The sequence below is a fragment of the Phalaenopsis equestris genome, unplaced genomic scaffold (assembly GCF_001263595.1).
Source record: "Phalaenopsis equestris unplaced genomic scaffold, ASM126359v1 Scaffold234275, whole genome shotgun sequence".
Classification (NCBI taxonomy): Eukaryota; Viridiplantae; Streptophyta; class Magnoliopsida; order Asparagales; family Orchidaceae; genus Phalaenopsis; species Phalaenopsis equestris.
The window spans coordinates 28,156-46,563 of NW_018252195.1; the positions used below are offsets into that span (position 1 = coordinate 28,156).

At 36.3% G+C, this 18,408-nt stretch overlaps 2 protein-coding genes across 2 annotated transcripts in view; one reads left to right on the forward strand and one right to left on the reverse strand.

Moving 5' to 3' along the window:
• Positions 1 to 987: 987 nt before the first annotated feature.
• LOC110038896 (beta-amylase 1, chloroplastic) lies at positions 988 to 3,419 on the reverse strand. Its single transcript, XM_020743814.1, has 2 exons — positions 2,744 to 3,419; positions 988 to 2,394 (listed from the first exon to the last, which is right to left on the reverse strand). The coding sequence occupies exons 1-2, from the start codon at positions 3,346 to 3,348 to the stop codon at positions 1,296 to 1,298; spliced, it is 1,704 nt and encodes a 567-aa protein (XP_020599473.1). The 5' UTR covers positions 3,349 to 3,419; the 3' UTR covers positions 988 to 1,295.
• A 5,127-nt stretch (positions 3,420 to 8,546) lies between these two features.
• The window catches only part of LOC110038895 (sulfofructose kinase-like), a 35,331-nt gene continuing 25,469 nt past the window's right edge, over positions 8,547 to 18,408 (forward strand). The window contains exons 1-5 of the mRNA XM_020743813.1: positions 8,547 to 8,707; positions 8,818 to 8,907; positions 9,014 to 9,091; positions 9,174 to 9,248; positions 9,458 to 9,510. Of these exons, the coding sequence (XP_020599472.1) occupies positions 8,630 to 8,707; positions 8,818 to 8,907; positions 9,014 to 9,091; positions 9,174 to 9,248; positions 9,458 to 9,510 (374 nt within the window). The 5' untranslated portion in view covers positions 8,547 to 8,629. The remainder of the gene's footprint in view (positions 8,708 to 8,817; positions 8,908 to 9,013; positions 9,092 to 9,173; positions 9,249 to 9,457; positions 9,511 to 18,408) is intronic.

Below are 18,408 nucleotides of genomic sequence, written 5' to 3' on the forward strand. Positions count from 1 at the left end.
TAAGTTCTCAAGTGCAAGCTTTTCTTCATGATGTTGATATCAACCACATTAAGGTGGTTCAACATGTTGCTTGTGGAAGGTAATCACATGTTTTGCAGAGTTCATAAGACTATTTCTATCACAATATGTCAGTGCCCTGAGGCCTGAGAAAAGTGTCTGATTCCTGTGGCAACGAAAACAGAGAGACAATGAGAGCTCGTGATCATTTATCACACGCTTCCAGAGCGAAAACATGGACGTCAAGGACTTGAAGCCTAACATGGCTCGGGCTACACTGACACAAGGAGTGAGGTTGGAGAGGTTTCGTTTTGACCGCAAACTTGCAAAGCCACAAAGCTTGACCGAGCTGTTAAAAATGGCTAGCAAGTATATTATCGTTTATGAGAACACCCCTAAGCCCGTCAAACACAGACACTAAAAGTGACCACCACAAGACAACATAAGACAACCCAGACAAAGTGCACGATCGACCAAACTCCCTGTTGCAAGGGTCAAGTAGACAATAATTCCACCCAACATCAGGAGGATCAGAGCAAGCAAACCAAGGCCAGAACCATCGATTGTCTCACCATTGTGAACACGTCCAATATAATCCCAAGATCCGTCGCAAAGCCCCAAAAAATTAAACATGTTTTGAACACATTTATTTATTTTAAAAATCAAAATATACTAAATAAATTTATTTTTTAAAAAATAAAATTGATCCCATTATAAATAAATACAAGGAGTTCTCACTTAAATGTCGCACTATTCTTATATAATTATAATATAAAAAGAATATCAAAACATTTTTTTTTATTTTGATTCATCAAATATACTACATTTCATTTGTTTTAAAATAATATGCACCAAAATATTATAATTTAAATATTAAAAAAATAGAACATAAGAATTGTTTTGCATGAATCTAAAAGTTTAGCTATAACACAATTAAACATTATTATGAAGCTCCTCTTTCCAACTAAGAATGACACAAGCCAACAATTCTTTCTTTCAAGAAGCCCATTACTTAACTAATTTTATTCAATAATGATCCAATAATGATCAGTGAAATATAACATAACTACCCAAAAATAAATACTTCCGTTCCATATAAGTTCAGGTAAACTACCCCGATTTTATACTAGTTACAGTTCACATAAGCAGCGCCGGAAGAACAACCCATTGCCTTTCCACAGCCAAGCTGGAGCTGATTCGAAGATGGAGATGAAACGACATCCTTCTCTTTCTACTTTAGGGATCGAAATACCCTATATAAATCGACGGACAACTATAAATACATCGCCGGCGCCTATTCAGCCGCTAGTTAACGCAACGGCGGCCTCCTGGACGAGCGGAACGGTGGCATGAACGAAGCTCTCCGCCTCCCTCTCCGCCATCTCCCGACACCGCTCCTCCTCCCGCATACTCTTCACGAAAGCCACGAACTTTCTCCAATTATCCTCACGGAACAGATCCGGCCCCATTCTCAGATAAGTGAACGCCTCCATCTTCCCCCCGTCCTCCCCCTCCGCCACCGTAGCCGTCTTCACGATCTGCTCGTGCGCAGCTTCATCATATCTCGGAAGCCCCACGCCGGCCCGCCTTGCTGCTGCGGCCACTTGCCTCACCAGCTCCTCCGGCCGACACATTGCATCTTCTGGCTGCTCAAAGTTCTTCATTTCCACACAAGTGAAGTTCAGCACCGCGCCGTGCCGTCCGATCATTTCAGCTATGCGCTTGTACCCATCGCGGAATCGCGTGTTATAATACCCGGCAGTGAGCTCCGGGGCGTGTGACCTCGTGCCGTAGTGCCAGTGAATTCCGGCGATCTTTACGGAGATCTTTGCGCCGGTATCAGCGAAAACAGCTGCGGCAGTGGAGAGAACACGTTCGCCATGGTCGAGGAGGAGGCCGGAATACCAAGAAAGGAAAAACTCTCCGTATTCCCCATCCCATCCTCCATGTTCACGACGGAAGAAAGGAGCATCTTCCGGCCAGTTGTTGTAACTCCCAGCATCCGTAGGGCCTCCATTGCCCCACTCTGGATGGCCAACTGAGTAGGCGGCAGCACGGAGGCTGGCAAGCATGTAGCGGTCGTAGCATTGGAAAGCACCGATGCCGGGAAACTTCCAGGTGCCGTTAAGCTCGGGGTAGGAAGGGTAGCGGAGCTCGCCTGCAGGACCCATGCCTACCTGTATCTCGACGATTGTGGATCCTAGAAGCGCGCCGAAGCGATCTCGAAATGCGCGCATGAAGTCTGCGTAGCACTGCACCGGAGTTCGGCCCTTGAGCACCGGAATAGTGTCGCAGCCTAGCGAGATGTATTCGTAGTTTCGCCGGCCCCATTGATCGGTGTACGAGAGGTCCGGGTCTTTCTCCATCTCCTCCACCGCCCATCGCGGCAACGGTATACTGCACCACAAAGCATCGAATAAAAAGTCAAGTTTTTCTGCAACTACACATTATAAATTTTCAATATATCTTCCATTTCACAAAATAAAAAAGGGGCTTTTTTTTACTTTTTACATACATAGCACCATCACCCAAACTACCCATAAACTGAAATCCTTCTCGTAGTTTCGAGGAACTAAAAATTAATTGCAACAGTAGATATGCAAAGAGTCCCATTTCAAATCTCAAGCCAGACTAGCAAAAACCTAAATTCGTATTCACTTGTACGGCAATATGATCAAGAACCTAATCAGATAAACTAAATAACAGAGAAAATGAAAGGAAGTAAAAGATAAGATATGGTTCGCACGTGCAAGAGTCACCGACGTTACCGCCGCACTGGTGGAAGGACATCACAGCCTGAACCTTGAGGCCGATCCGGCGAGCCATATCCATCAGATCATCATATCCGCTCCAATCATAAACCCCCGGCCGCTCCCTCTCCACGGTCCCCCACCACACATCCACCATAACCCCCTCCACTCCAGCTGTTTTCAGCGCCTTCAAACTCGCCACCATCGCCTTCCTCCTATTCATGCCGCCGCCTGGCTTCACCGTATCAAGCGGAAGCATTACATAAACCGGAACCCCTTTTCCCTTACCCCCCGTACCCATTCCACCGTGCTCGAGCTCCACACCCTCCTCCACTACCGCATCCGACATCAGAGCCCGGCACGCGACAGTTAAATCCGGTCGCAAGGCCCCCAAAATCGGCGATCGGCAAGGGCTCACCGGCGGCGTCGGCGAGTCCACATCTGGCCCTCCAGACTGCCGAATCCTGCAACGGAGGTTACCCCCAGAAGCTACCGGTTTCCATAAAGCCGAAACAGCCGTCGGCTGATCTCCACCGCCGGCCTGCTCTGGAAACGGGGAACCGCGAAGGGAACCGAGCTGGGGGGTGATGTTCAGCGCCATCGTTCTACTCCTCGACTGCTTCTTGATCTCTTCTTACAATTTTCGAGCTTATTTTCAGATTTGTGAAATTGAAGATGGAGCGAGGGGTTTGCTTTAATAGGCCGGCAGACAAATCGCGCTTAAGGAAATCGACGGCTGTGATCGAGTTTTCCATTGACCAAACAAGCGGTCTGGTTTACGCGCGTGTGACCGGCTCACGTGTCTCAACGCCCGTAGCTTGCCGACCATGTGATCGTGAACGATTTAGATTGAGCCGCGTGTCTTACAATTGGACAGGTGTCCGTAGCAGATAATGCCAAGGAATCATGATATCGTACGGACACGTGTCGGATGGATGAGAGGGTAGTGGGGTGATTCGGATCTGCTGCGACGCGTGTGTTGGAGATTCAGCTTAAGATTTATTTTTTAAAATTTTATATTTTAGATTTGTAATTCCAATTGTATAGGAGAAAAATTAACTACGCGCATTTTTTCTATTTTTAAAATAGATTAGAATATTTTAATAAATCTGACATTATCATAATGATATTTATTCATTTGAATGGTTAAATTCTTCTAGTATGGGGGTGTAATATGAATGAATTCATACAATACGCGTGAAACTTGTTTTATGAGAATAAAAGAAAGAGTGGTATTCTCAAGTTCTTTTTGTATCCGACAATCCTTCTTTGGTAGGATGGAGAAGACGATTTAGTCTCTTCCAGAGAGAGAGAGAGAGAGATAGAGAGAGAGAGAGAGAGACTCAAAGTATATTTCCCTTAATATATAAAGAGAAAAAATATAAAATTATGAACTGCACGATATGAAATCTATTAACGGTTTCTTGTTGAAAAGATCACAACATGGATGTGAGACGACTCATAAATCCCTATATACTTCGACAATTTGTTAATCATGATCACCATTTGTTGATGCAAAATCAAAAGACGGGTATGTGCAGCGTCATAACTCCCGCGAACGTAATATTTGGCGCTTCAATCCGACAAGTCAATTCGCTAGGTCAATTTTTTATCCGAGCGGTAGGTTTAATTGATCTGACGAGATATATAATGGGACTTATGACGAGCTCAAATCCATGTGATTCTTTAAGTATCCGTTAAACGAGACTTTGTCCAAGAAATACCATTTATTCTATTACAAACCTATTGAGGCTAATTATCTGTATACATAAAGATATGCACGTTACTCAAAAATAAACACACCAAAAAATAAATTAATAAAAATAAGATAAAGACAAGCAAACATTCTAGAGTCTTTTAAGTTATTTATTAAAAAATTTTATCATATTAACATGAATTTATTATTATTGGGATGGTGAAAATATTATCTAACTAAATATAAATTTTTAAAAGATTTACTTACATGACACTCACAATATTATGATTTATAGATTTAATATTTTAATTTTTTTATCTGTCCTCTAACAGTGTTATCTCTATCGATAAAGCTTATGGAACTCGAAGTAGAAGTCGTCAACGAGGATAAAATTAGGAAGACTTGAAGAGACCCTTAAGAAGAGGCCAAATAGGATCATGCAAAGAGACCAACTAGGAGTAAAAAGATGAGAACCAGGATCATGAAACAGGCCAACTAGGACCAATAAGATGCCTACTAGTATCATGAAGATGTCGGCTACGATTAGGTGCTCACGAGACATTTTGTTGAAATGGCGACGCAATGAGATAGTGCTTGGGTGGATACTTTTTTTTATTTTATTTTGAGATTTTATATGCTATATCTATGCAAATAACAAAGTTTTGATATGTAATATACAAACCTAATATTTTATGTGCTATGTATGTAAATCTCCATATCTTCTAACACGAAACATGAATGCCAACGATACTCAAAACAACATAACAAATGACTTAATATTTTGTAAAACAAACTAGAAATATGCTAAAAAAAGGAAAATAAAAATGCCTAAAAAAGATCTTGTGTTTCTAGATGAATCCATTTGCACTAAGATTATTCAAATCATACCATAAAATAGAGCCATACAACTCAATCTGTGCTAGCCTAGCCCAAAACAAATTGCCTAGCTCAGACCAATCCTTCTCTACTCACACATATTTGATGAGTGTGTGCATGAGAAAAAAAAAAGGTGGTAGTATTTTTCAAATTTGAATAAGTCCTCTAGGTAGACTAGCACCCTTGCATTGTTTACCTTATCAATAGAGTTGTGTTAATATTATTAAATCAATGATGTTAGAAAACATCATATAAATTGATTGAGAAATCATGGTTAGTATTAATTTCAAATATAGCTTTCAAGTATTTTTTAGGAGTTTTGTTAGGGCTTGGGTTATTTTAATAAGAGGTTTTAAGATTTCAAATGATTAAATGCTATAATTTTGATTGCTTAGGATGCTAAAATTTTATCTTTCTGAAGATCATTAATGTCTTAAAAGAAAATATATTATCTTTTGATTTATTAAAATTTTAAAATGCATAACTTATACATCTATTATAATAATAAATTTTTAATAAGAAAATTACTTTTGTTTAGATATTACAATAACATAGCTATAAATATTACCTCAAAATTGATATTCCTTAAGATCATATGGCTTTATAATGTCATGAGTGAGTTGCCTAAGATAGGATGATTGAGTTGGTCCTTAGGTAGGTAATTGGAGTGGTCAATTGATCATTTATAAGGAATGTATGTAATTGCATGTGTTGTACCATTGCATGTGTCATATAAGTGTATGTGTTGTATATGTAATAAGATGAGCGTAGAGCATCATTCTCACACAAATCTCAACAAAATTAGTTATAAGATAATTATTACTATATAGGTCCTTAATTAATATTTATTCAATTATTCATGAATTATAACAATTAAACTAAAACAATTGATTATAAATTCAAATATATGAGAAAACGCCTTAATTTATAATGTATCTAAACTAATTTTGAAATTCTTAAGTGAATTGTTTAGATTAATAAAATTGTCGGCAAAAAAAAAGTATTTATCTTCTATCCCCTTTCAATAATAAAGAACTAATCAATCTTTTTAATTAGATATATATCTAAACTAACTAGTCACATTATTACATTAATTTTATTAATTTATAAATTCTTAAGTAGCATATGTTTTTCTACTCGAAAACTTGTAAGTTTTCCCTAATTATTTCAAAAGTACTCTATCGATATCATTAATTCAAATGCTATTTGTAGAATGTTTATGTTCAATACAAGAGTGGCCAACCCAAGCTTCATCATATAAGCCATTCCTTCCTAACTTCATAGCATTAGCTCCCTCTCTTCATCATCATCGCATAACTAGCTCTTTATGCCCCACAACTACTCAATGTGTGCTTGTATGAGCCATACCAACCACCTTTTTGCCTATATCTTTGGCCCCAACCCTTATAGTCAATTGATGTATGCTTATATGCCATTCCTTCACAATAGCATGAATTGATTCCACTCAATTCTATCAATCTTCTAGCAAGCATAATCCTTAATTATTTCTATAAATTGTCACCCGATTATTGCTCGCAAACGTAGCATCTAATTATTCATATCTCACATCAACCCAAGTATTATGACAAAATATTTATGAGCCATTAACTTCAATACTTACTTCTTTATTTTTTTCTTGCCTTCTTTAAATTTTTATTTCAGAGTATCTTGAATCTTTAGAGCATATATAAATGCCTTGCTCTCACATCTACAATGTTTGTAGACATTCTACTCTATGCATCACCCACCAGCTTTGCAATGCCATTAGCAAACTGCATTAAAGAATTTAATATCGTGGCCTCTAAGATACCATGCATTATCAATGCTAAAGTAGCATTATTCTATTAGCTATTCCTTATATTTGATATCCAAAAATAAAAAATCACAATACTCTTATCCTTGAAAATTCATATGTAAAAATTTAAAATAACGAAAATGTACACAAAAATAAAAAAAATGATGAGTTTTAAAATAACATTTTTTTATTAATCATCTTACAATTAATTCTATAGCTCAATACTTTATTAATTCCTTCAAAATTATTATTCTAATAGAACAAAATCTACCCAAAATTGTATAAACTCTACACTATGGTGGGTCATATTATGTTGAATGCACAACAAATAATGTTCATGCTCATTTTTAGAAAGAATTTCTTTTACAATGCATCAAATTTCTATAATCTAAAGCTCTCCATCAAACATAACAAAAAAGTGAAAATCATCGTCTGACATGTATATATATGCTCCAAAATAAATATATTATGATTATTTAAAAATAATACCGAAATACTTTGATTAATTCAATATTGTAAAATTATTTTAAAATTAATAAGTAACCTTACTCCATGTAGCTTTACCCATTCTTAAAACTATGAAATATAATAGGAGTAAATAAATAAAATAATATTTATGCTTAAAAATTTATCTTTTCAAGACATTTGCTATACGGAAATTAAATAAATAAATTCGCGTACGACCACTATTGTATCAATATCAAGTACAAAGTATATGACACAACTAAAGAGTATCATTTTAGTATTATGTATCATATAAAACATCACATCATAACTAGTAGTAGTCTATATAATTTACTTTAACAAGTAATATTATTCAAATTGTTCATCATCACAAACGTATTGCGGGAGTTAGATGTCTGGCTAAATATAAAATATCATATGATATTTATTTGTTGCATATCATATTATAATAATAAATAAGCTTAGAAAGAGAGTCAAGTGGCATTACACATATAAGCTATCACTCCTAGCCCATTAGCACATTCACATCAAACACAAACCACTTATGTCTTTTATTCAAAATTAGATTCACATTATGAACCCACATGTTCAAAAGAAAAGCCAATCATTTCTTTTATGCACAAGACAAGCTCTTATAGGTTTAATTATATCATTCTAATGGACATCAAAATTTGAAAGTGTAATTCATGTCACATATCTAACAACAAAATTTTAATTTTGCATACCATTTTATCCATAAATGAAAAAAAATATATATTTTACTTCTAAAAATTAAAAATTGTGATATTTTTTAATGTAATATAAAAGAGTGGTATAAACATAAAAGGTAAAATTTTTAGGAGTTAGATACACAAGTAAATAAAAATTGGGTGGCAGGAGGCATGGAGCTTTCAGATGGAGCAAAAACAAGCTAGAAAACAATCATTGGAGGTATCGTCGCCAGAAGGAAGCATCTGTAAACTGCAGTAACCATAAACCCTGCTCTGGGTTCTGTTTCAAAATCTTCCCTTCTCGAATTCTCTTCTTTTCTTCTCTTGAAAAAGGAGATCCATGGCGGAATCGTCGATGTCTGAAACGCACGGTCTGTTCTCTTCTGATCTCCCTCCCTTACCCGAGAATCGCATCGTAGTGCGTCTTCTCTCTTAGTCCATTTCTCCACTTGTATTTCTGATTACTTTTGCTTGTGATACCTGTGTTTGTATTTCCTTGAAATCAATAAACTTGATTGATGGGCTTAGGTGGGTTTTGGAATGGTTTCTGTGGACTATGTCGCAATAGTAGATGCTTTTCCTAAGCCCGATGAGAAGGTTCGTGGCAGGAGTTTGCAGGTAATATTTGATGGAGGCCATGATTACTGCGAATGTGTTTTATCGTTTTTTTTTTTAAATTCTTTTCTCGCGAGTAGTAAACTTTCTTTCTGCAATCTTTTTGTAGGTGTTTGGTGGCGGGAATGCTGCTAATGCTTTGACTTGTGCTTCTCGCTTGGGTTTGACGCCTAAGCTCATCACCATGGTATCCGGCGCTTGCTGGATAAAACCTTTCGCTTCTATGTATGGTTACTTTATTCCACTTGTAATTGTATAACTGCACCCAGGTTGGTGATGATTCTCTAGGGAAAAGCGCCTTGGCAGAGCTTGAAGCAGACGGGGTGGATACTTCTCTAGTCAAGGTTGGCTGATGTAAAGATTTTTGTCTCATTATGCACCTTATGGCCTTGGTGGCGACCATTTTACTTGCAAACTTAATAGTAACAGTTAATTAATACTCTTGCCCTGTATTGATGGTTTTCCAGAGGAATTTCATTATTTGGCATGATTTTGTTTATGTTTTTTTGTGCCTTTCTGCGTTAGTGCTCAACATTCTTTATGCACTTTTCAGATTTCTAACGGGGGAACATCAACATCTACATATGTGATTGTTGATAAACAGATGTAAGTGTTTTTTATTTTTTCATCAATGTTTTCAGTTGGCAATGAGGACGTTCTTAATGAACTTGGCTTAAGAAGGCACGGTGTGTTTGTTTCATGTATTTCTTTTACAAATGTGTTGGTGTCAGCTAGCTGTGCCTTTTTATGTCATGGATGAATGTTTGATTGACGCACCAGGTGTAGCGTAATTCTATAATTGCTGGAGAGTAGTGAGAACATTTTTTTGAGAAATAGGTGATTTATCATGCTGACTTAATATACTTAACCAAGATCAAAATTAATACACAACAATACAATCTTCTGTACACATAAAAGTTATACAATATTTCAAGAATTAATTATCAATTTGTAGAAAGCATATCGAATTGTAAAGATAAAACTCGTAAGAGATATATAAATGAATTTTAATTGTGAATACCGCATATAGCTGGATAAAACAAGATGAAGAAAGATCAAAACAATGTGGTTTAAGTTCTTACGAGCTCTACGTCCACGGGACAACCTCACTCTATTTATTAATGAAATGTGAAGAATAGATGTAAGAGATTTATAATTGATTTATAGTTTTGTAAAGAACACAAAACTAGATCACCTTTTAAACAAATCAGAAAGGATTTACAACTTTAAGCAATATATAATCCACAAGAATCACATATTCATATATCTTCATCCCATTGCAATTATTAAAACTAGAAATCATACATTTTGTTCGAACAAAGCACCAAGAAAGAAGATGAATTGGTGCAAGTTAGAACCAAGCAAATTTTTATAGGTGATTTGCATCAATGGGTGCTAACGCTTTCGATGAAACACCATAGAAGAATTATATAAGCTGAAGATATAATGTTTCTTCTAATTTCTCCAAATGAGAGACTCACAGTTTTGTCTGCAGCCTCCTCATCCTTGAGATTCTTTTTTGATTTCATGTTATGGGTAGGGCACAAAGAAAAAAATCTATACAATTTTTTTTTTAATATGAACGTAAACTGTAACCATATAATCCATGAGAATATTAAAAACAAAATAGATATAAAATAAAAAAATTAAACTCAAGATCCAGGCCACCACTTCCTATAGAACCAGTGGAGATTAATCCTTTAGATCAACCACTTGCTACTATTAAAAAATGGAGGAAGAATGAGAGTATTACCATAATACTTTTAGAACTTTAAAATAAAATTAATCATATTGTCGGCACTAAAAAGTTGGGGAAATTGTCCGTCAGAAGCTGTCGGTCACCGGAATCGAAATCTCGTCGTCTGCTTCGGAAGGACGCTTTAATTTACATATAAATTTAAGTTTAAAAAAATATGAAATCAAACTGACCCCATAATCTTCACAGTTTAAATGAAAAAGCGTTCTACCTTAAATCTTGTATCTATCCCGAGGGATAAACACAAGACTTGAGGATAAAATTCGATCAAATAAACTAAGAAATATATGAGGTCCGTTTGGTCTGCGAAACCATTTTATTTGCCGACAAATTTTCCTATTTAATATGAAAAATTAAATAGGGTTTATTTTAAGCTGGGTTTGAAAAATCTTCATATAAGGGCAAGCCCCTATAGTTAATTACATTTTAGACAACCATAGTCACCTAAGAATACTCTCGATAAAAATCAAGAAATATTATATTCAAAGAAGTTAAAAAGATAGGACTTTTCAACAAAATCGGACAAAGAGGTGTGGAAAAGGAATGATTCAAGTTTGGAACATTTATTATAGAATCCAAAGGAAGAAGAACTAGGGGATGTCACAGATCCGGAGAAGAATCTCGGTGACTTTCCAGTCTATCATATGATTTGGCTTCAGTTTAGAAAAAAAATTATTCAATTATTTTATCATGTCAATTTTATTTATTTAGGGCTTACACTTGTATGAAACGATCGTATAAATAATCTGAAAGATGTGAGGATTTAGGTCGTGTTGGACGACAACCTCAAAATCCTAAAACGAGTTAGGGCTTAGATTGCACTATAGAGTTGCAATAGAGTTGTACAAATGTTTAAAAGACAAGTTGAGGATTTATGTCGCACCACGCGAACGACCTCGAAATTCTATGGATTATTGTTTAATTCTATGGAAGAAATAGTTTAGTTGAGGAAGACATGTTCTGCTGTTGAAGATGACCGTGCTGACCACCGCGCTAGCTCCAAGTTCCTTGTCGTGACGAGTTTAAGTTTTCTAGGGTGTCAGGTTATGATGTTAAATCCAGCGGCCCTATGGTTGTAGTTCTTCAAACATTTTATAGGGAACGTGTTGAAGTTGTACAGTGTATAACATAACAGTAGAGTATGCAGTAAAGAGAACAGTACAACATGAGGTGTAAAAAAAAGTAAGAAATACAACTTGTAAGTAATTACAAGAAAGTAATATGCTGTAAACATAAAACAAACCTACATATCTGGGAGATCCGCAGTTCCTTAGGTGTAATTGATGCAATCAGGTACAAGCAACAAAACTTGAGGAAGCCTTGAGGAAGCAGACCGAAATAAGCAGACCGAAATGCTTTATATAAACGAAGTAAAAAAACATCACTCAGAAATCTCGAGAATAATCGTCACAAGACTCGCGACAAGAAAAATGCGAGGAAATCGACGAATCAATGAAAATCTTAGAAAACACGGGGAAAACCCCGAAAAGCGACCACGAGTGCTTTGGTAAAAAATCCCGAGAAAACATATGAAAAAATCTGAAAAGGGGGGATCGCAAGCACTCAAGTTGGGACTAGACTCAACTATATATTAGTACTCGAGGGTCGTTGAAGGCTACTCGGTCACCCGGATGTATAAAGCCCGCCACTCAACTAGAAAGATGTCCTATCGAACCTAACTCAGGAGGGTGCTCTTTAGCCCAAACAGGTAATCAATAGGTGGACATATTTAAAATTTATATTTTTAGCATGCACATAAGTTTTAAGCATACAAAAGGAGTTGTATCAATTTTATTTGTAGCGAAAAATATATTTTTGTTTTAAAAAAAAGGTGTATCTATTCTTATCAATTTTGTTTTTTTATCAATTTTGAAAAGTAGTCCACGAGTCGATCGCGTTGTCGGGCGTAGTGCTACCAACTACCTAAGAAGTTTCGGGTCAACTCTCGCTAGTCTTATGTCAGTGAATAATACTGTCATCCTACAGCTCACCGAATTATTGAATCGGATCCTGATAGGTTCCTGAATCGGATCCCGATGTCGTAGGATGACATATCATTATGCTCTATCTCTGGTGTGCTTTTGTCATCACCGCTCTAAGCCCCAAAACAAAACCGAACTACTTGCGACCTTGCTTGATGATTTCACGTATATCAAAAGGCTATACGTGGACGCTTATGCATCGGACATAAGCATAAAAAACCGAACCAAAAAGCAAGAAAAAAAAGAACAAAAATAAGGTGGAGAGAGGAGGTACTTATCCACTTAAAACATCAGAAAGGAGGATGAATCAGCCCTCAAAACTCATGACGAAAAGATCTGAAAAAGAAGGCCCTAAGATCCTTGAATCAATCCGAAAGGATATCATTTTCCACATTTTATAAGTGGATCAACCCAAGTCAATGTGACGGTCGCACACATGGCTCTACCACTAACTACATGTCCACACACACCCGAGCCTGCACTCGAACTATATCAAAACTTTAATGTCAAACTCCCGAAACATCATTTATGAATTCAATTTAAATCAACCATATGCTCCCCTGAAAATGAATTTTCAAATTCCACAACTCGAACAAAAGGAAAAGTATCCCAGGGACGACAACCATTTATACTTCCAAAATCATGCCAACATCAAAGTCATCCAATTCCAAATGTAATCAAAAGCTTCATATGTTAAATAAATATAAAAACATCTGGCTAAAACCACATAAATGCTCACAGCCAAGCTCAATACAAAGAGATGAACAACAGTTAAGGCTCTCGGCCAAGGCAACCCACAAGGGAGGCAACTACTAAGGCTCACGGTTCAGGGCAGCAAGGAACAACTGCTAAGGCCCATGACCAAAGGCAACCCAAGGAACAATAAGTAAGACTCACGACTAAGGCAACCAAAGGAAAGGGAGAGCTGTTAAGGCTCACGACCGAGGCAACCAAAAGAACCACCAGTGGCTAATATGCTCCCCCCACATACATAAGAGGATAAAAAAAATAAATAAAATGATTATAATTTTTTTTTAGATGACAAACTTGATTCATCAGCAAAATTCAAGCTAATCAAGCCCAACAAGAAGAGCCAAACAATCCCGAATGACCCACCAACAGGCTCACGAGTAAGACCAAGAAAAGGTTTGAACAAACTCCATCACAAGCTCTTAGGTAGGAGCCAGAGAAGCACATAACAACCCCTCAACAAGCTCTCGGGTAAGGGCCAAAGCAAGCAAAACCGAGTCATTCAAGGCCAAAATAGGGCCTGAGCATAAATTAAAACCCAAGCTTTAATGGAGATAAAAATTCCAGCCACCTCAAGGTAAAACTGAGTCATTCAAAGCCAAAGAATAACCCACATGCCTTTGAAACATCAATTTATAACATCAATTTATGGAGCCACAATTTATGGAACCAGTATACACTTTAAACAAGAACAACAACATAGAGAACACATTCGGGCCACCAACATGAAACCGTTTCCAACAGATATTTGAGCAAAAGGATGCCTCACGAGGAGCTAAACCAAGCCATCAAAACAAGTTACAAAGCTTTCCAAATTAAATAATTTTTCTCATAACATGTATTTCGAGCAAGGAAAAGCCACAGAGAGCCAAAACCGAGCCCCAATAGAGGCTAAAAACCGAGCCCAGCAAAGGCCAAAAATTGTGTCATCCGGTGGCTAAAACAAATCCACCTCAATATGTGTTTCATATGAGAAGAATAACGTGAAATAGAGAAGCATGCATAAACCTCAAAGTTAACATTTCAAAACCTCCAAAAATTCTTTTTTCTCAACCAATACTTGAACAAGAAAGAGCAATGATAAATCAAACACCAAGCTTTCAAAATAAGTTCCGAGAGACTTCCAAAATAAATCTTTTTATACATCATATAGCTTTCGAACAAATGAGGCAACCACATGAGCTAAAACTGAGCCCCACATATATATGAAAAGCAAAGCGGGCTCTCTAGTATTCATTTTAAGCAGGAGTGATAAAAATAAAAAGATTTATGATGCATTCCGACATGTATTTCGGAGGAGCAAATCTCGTTTCAAAGCTACATCATAATACTTCCAAATACTTCAAGCAAAAAGAAGGCATCCAATAACATGCTATATTTTCATTGATTATAGCAAATAATCAGGACTAACTCCTAGAACATGCTCAAAAACCTACTTTCATATGCTTGAATGGTGAATATCAAAAAATACATGAAGTATATTAGACTAGCATGTTGTACCATCCAAAGAAAAAAACTATTTCCAGCAGCTTGGCCGAGAGAAATCGAAAAAGAAGCAAGGCACAGAGGAGGGGAAGAAGTACCTCTTTAATGCAGAACTAAAGTAAAAAAGTTCAGAAAAATACTTCACAGCCTAAACTCCTCTCCAACAGCAAGAGGAAGCGAACCCAAAGAGGAAGAACTAAAGAAAAAAGGTGAGAAATAAATTTGGCAGAGTTTTCCCTCCCTCTCAGAAATTTTTGGCCCATTGAAACGCACCAAACAGTCAGAAATTTTCCCTCTCAGAAATTTTTGGCCCATTGAAACGCACCAAACAGAGTGTCAATAAACCAGAGAGAAGGAGAAGGAATGATTAGGGGATCGCATACGGATCGAAGGATCGAGAGGAGCAGACGCCCCCATACGGGCGTGCCAGAGGCAGAGGATGAGATCCTCGCAGAGGATGAGATACGATAAGGGACGGGTCGCGGGATCGTCCCGTATGCGCGAGGCGGGCGCGGGAACGAGACTCCAACAACACGAAGGAGCGGGCCAGGTGGAACCGAGCGAGCCGAAGCTAGGGCAGAGTTCCACGGGGTCGAGACTCAGCAGAGGGGAGGGGGAGATAATGAAATTAGGTTAGGATTTAAAAATAAGGTAGTAGTAATAATAATAATAATAATAATAATAATAATAATAAAATATTGTTTATTATTATAATTAACACTTAAATGTGTATTTTTTCCCAGACGTGTTGTTTCGGTGAAACGATCGTCCCCTTTAGGCAAAATCGACGTTCTGGACGTGTCGGCACAGTCCGTTTTGTCATCTGGTGTCATTTAGACAACCTCGTTGACGATCAGGACAAAAACACGTCGTGACCCAAATCACGTCAAAAACTCGGCTCGAGCTCAATCAAACAGGACGGTGAAGAGCACGACGATGTCAAATCAACGCGTACGGTCAATCCTAAGGCCAACAGTCCTATAGGGATGCTCCTTAAGTTTCTCCATAGTAGCCTTACCTACTAAGTAATAGCGGTCAAAACTACCATGCAGAACGTCAAGTCGAGCAAAGAAATGCTCAGAATTTCTAACAGGGAGTGCTCCTTTGCTAGTTTTCTAGGAGTAGTTGACAGTGAAGTCTTACGGCTAGACCCTAAGCTATTAAAGAGGAGAAAAACTACACTTCCGCCAAAAGTGAGGTCAACACATATCAATTTAAGTCTTGATTTACTTGAAAACACTTCATACTTCTACAGAGTTGCACAGCTTAAGAGTTATACAATAAAATCACTTTCAAAAACTTCCTGAAACAAGGAGATCTAAAAAGCTTTCCAACAACTCACGTACCCCACCCCTTTCTCCTCTTTTGCTTCTTACGGGATGGAAAAACCAAGAGATCATATTAAGATAAAAGCACACTACAGCCCTTATTTATAAAAGCAACAAGAAATATATATATACAAGCATATATAAAGGAAATTCAAGCATATATATATATAAAGGAAAGAATAATTAAAGCTTATACTTGCATTATATCTTTAAATGTAATTATTTACATTGATTAATTCTTGAAAATTGTGAAATTCAACTATTATACATCTATTAAATAAAATTATAAATCATATGTAGCAAATGCCTAAATATATATTGGTAATGCTCTTCTTCTTCCTTCATAGTTTAGTAGTAGCAATGTATTGGTTTGATCTCTATTGACTCTATAGGAATAGGTGAATTCTTAAGATATGTTCTTGAATTGAGATCTATTTTGCTTCTTATTTTCTCTGTGGATTATATGGTTATAGTTTACCTTCATATAAGCAATGCTTGTATAGATATTTTTCTTTGAATCCTAACCCATGAATTAAAAATCGAAAAGAAAATCACAAGAGTGAGGAGGCAAGGAGTCAAGGGTTTGTCCTTTGGGGAAATCGGAAGAAACCTTAGGGCTTCCACAGTGTTTCATCACAAGTATTAGCTTCCATTGGTGTAAATCACTTGTAAAGTTTTGCTTGGTTCCTTCGTACACTTGATCTTCTTTCTTCTTGGTTGTTTTGCCTGAATCAAATTTATGATCTTTGGATTAATAATTGTAAGAAATAAAGATGCATGAGAATGTGGTTCTTGTGGATTTTATATGGCTTAAATATGCAAGTCATTCATTTTTTTTCTTTTTTTGTTTAGGGGTTGAGTGATTTATGCGCTCTTTACGAGACCAAAAATCAATTGATAAATCTTTTGTTTATATTCATTATATTTCTCAATAAAAAGATTTAATTGATGTTGCCCTATGAACGTTGAGTTATAAGAACTCTAACCATGTTATATTGTTTTATTTTTTTGTTCTTACTTCTTGTTTTTTTGAGTTATGTGTGATGTTCACTGTAGACCTTAAGGTTTATGTATACAAAAGATTGACTTGTGCATGCATTTTGGTATTGGTTTGTATAGTAAGCAACACAATAAATCCCCTATTTCTCAACTTAAGTAATTTTGCATGTTGTTTGAGTGATAAAAGATGTGCTTTATTTCTCTGTATGATTAAGGTTAGGACTTTGTTTATCTATAACCTCATCATTTGGTGATTATGGATACATAGTGGTGCTTCTGCAATTTGTTTGATCTTACGTTGGACGAATATGGACATGGAGACATGGAAACAACACAGACATGGGACACGAGACATGACTTTTATTAAAATTATTAGAGACGGACACATGTCAGACACACCTTTATAATAAAAAATGTTAAAAAAATAAAAAAATTAAATAAACAAAATATTAAAAATAATACAAAAGGAAAATAAGAAATTTATAACATTAGTTTTCAAAAACTAAGATATCCGTAAATAGTTGTTTAATTTATGGCATACAAAATGAAATCATATATTATCTTATATTATATCAAGATTTAAGTCCTATTAATCATTATTCATTAAAAGAAATAAAAAAATCACCAACTTCTTTGGCACTGAATTCTTATGTATCTACATATCTAACACCTAAATTTTTTTCTTTTTACCCTTATGCCACCCATATCTTTCATATCACATCTAACATACCAATATTTTCAGTTTTAAGAAGTGAAATACTCATTTTCATATACGTTTAAAGTTGCATCTATGTGAAAATTGAAATTTATGTGTTAGATATGTAAAAACATAAAAGTATAGTGGTATGTATGTAAATCTTAAGTTTTACATAAATACATATTTTTTTTGAATTTTAATCTAAAAATACTTTTAGAAAGCTCATTAATTTAGGACAGAGTGTCCTCTTTTTTAATTATTATTTACATTGGGCACTTTTATGTCACGTTCGACACATGTTAGAGCCGTGTCAGTGTCTGACCTTCGACAGTGTACGATTCCTTAATTAAGCGTGCCCTGCATCATATGCTTGATCATAAGAGGAAAATATTTAAATAGAAATAGCATATCTTATGGGGTAGCAAGTAATGATGTGTGTGATAAACAAAAACTTTTTCAGTGGCTTACAGCTTCTATATGATCTAGAGGTCGGTGCTTTTTCCCTAC

Coding starts and splice junctions, on each gene's coding strand:
- LOC110038896 (XM_020743814.1), bottom strand. CDS start 3,348: ATGGCGCTGAACATCACCCCCCAGCTCGGTTCCCTTCGCGGTTCCCCG. Junction 2,395..2,743: donor AACGTCGGTGACTCTTGCAC/GTGCGAACCATA, acceptor TTTGTGGTGCAG/TATACCGTTGCCGCGATGGG.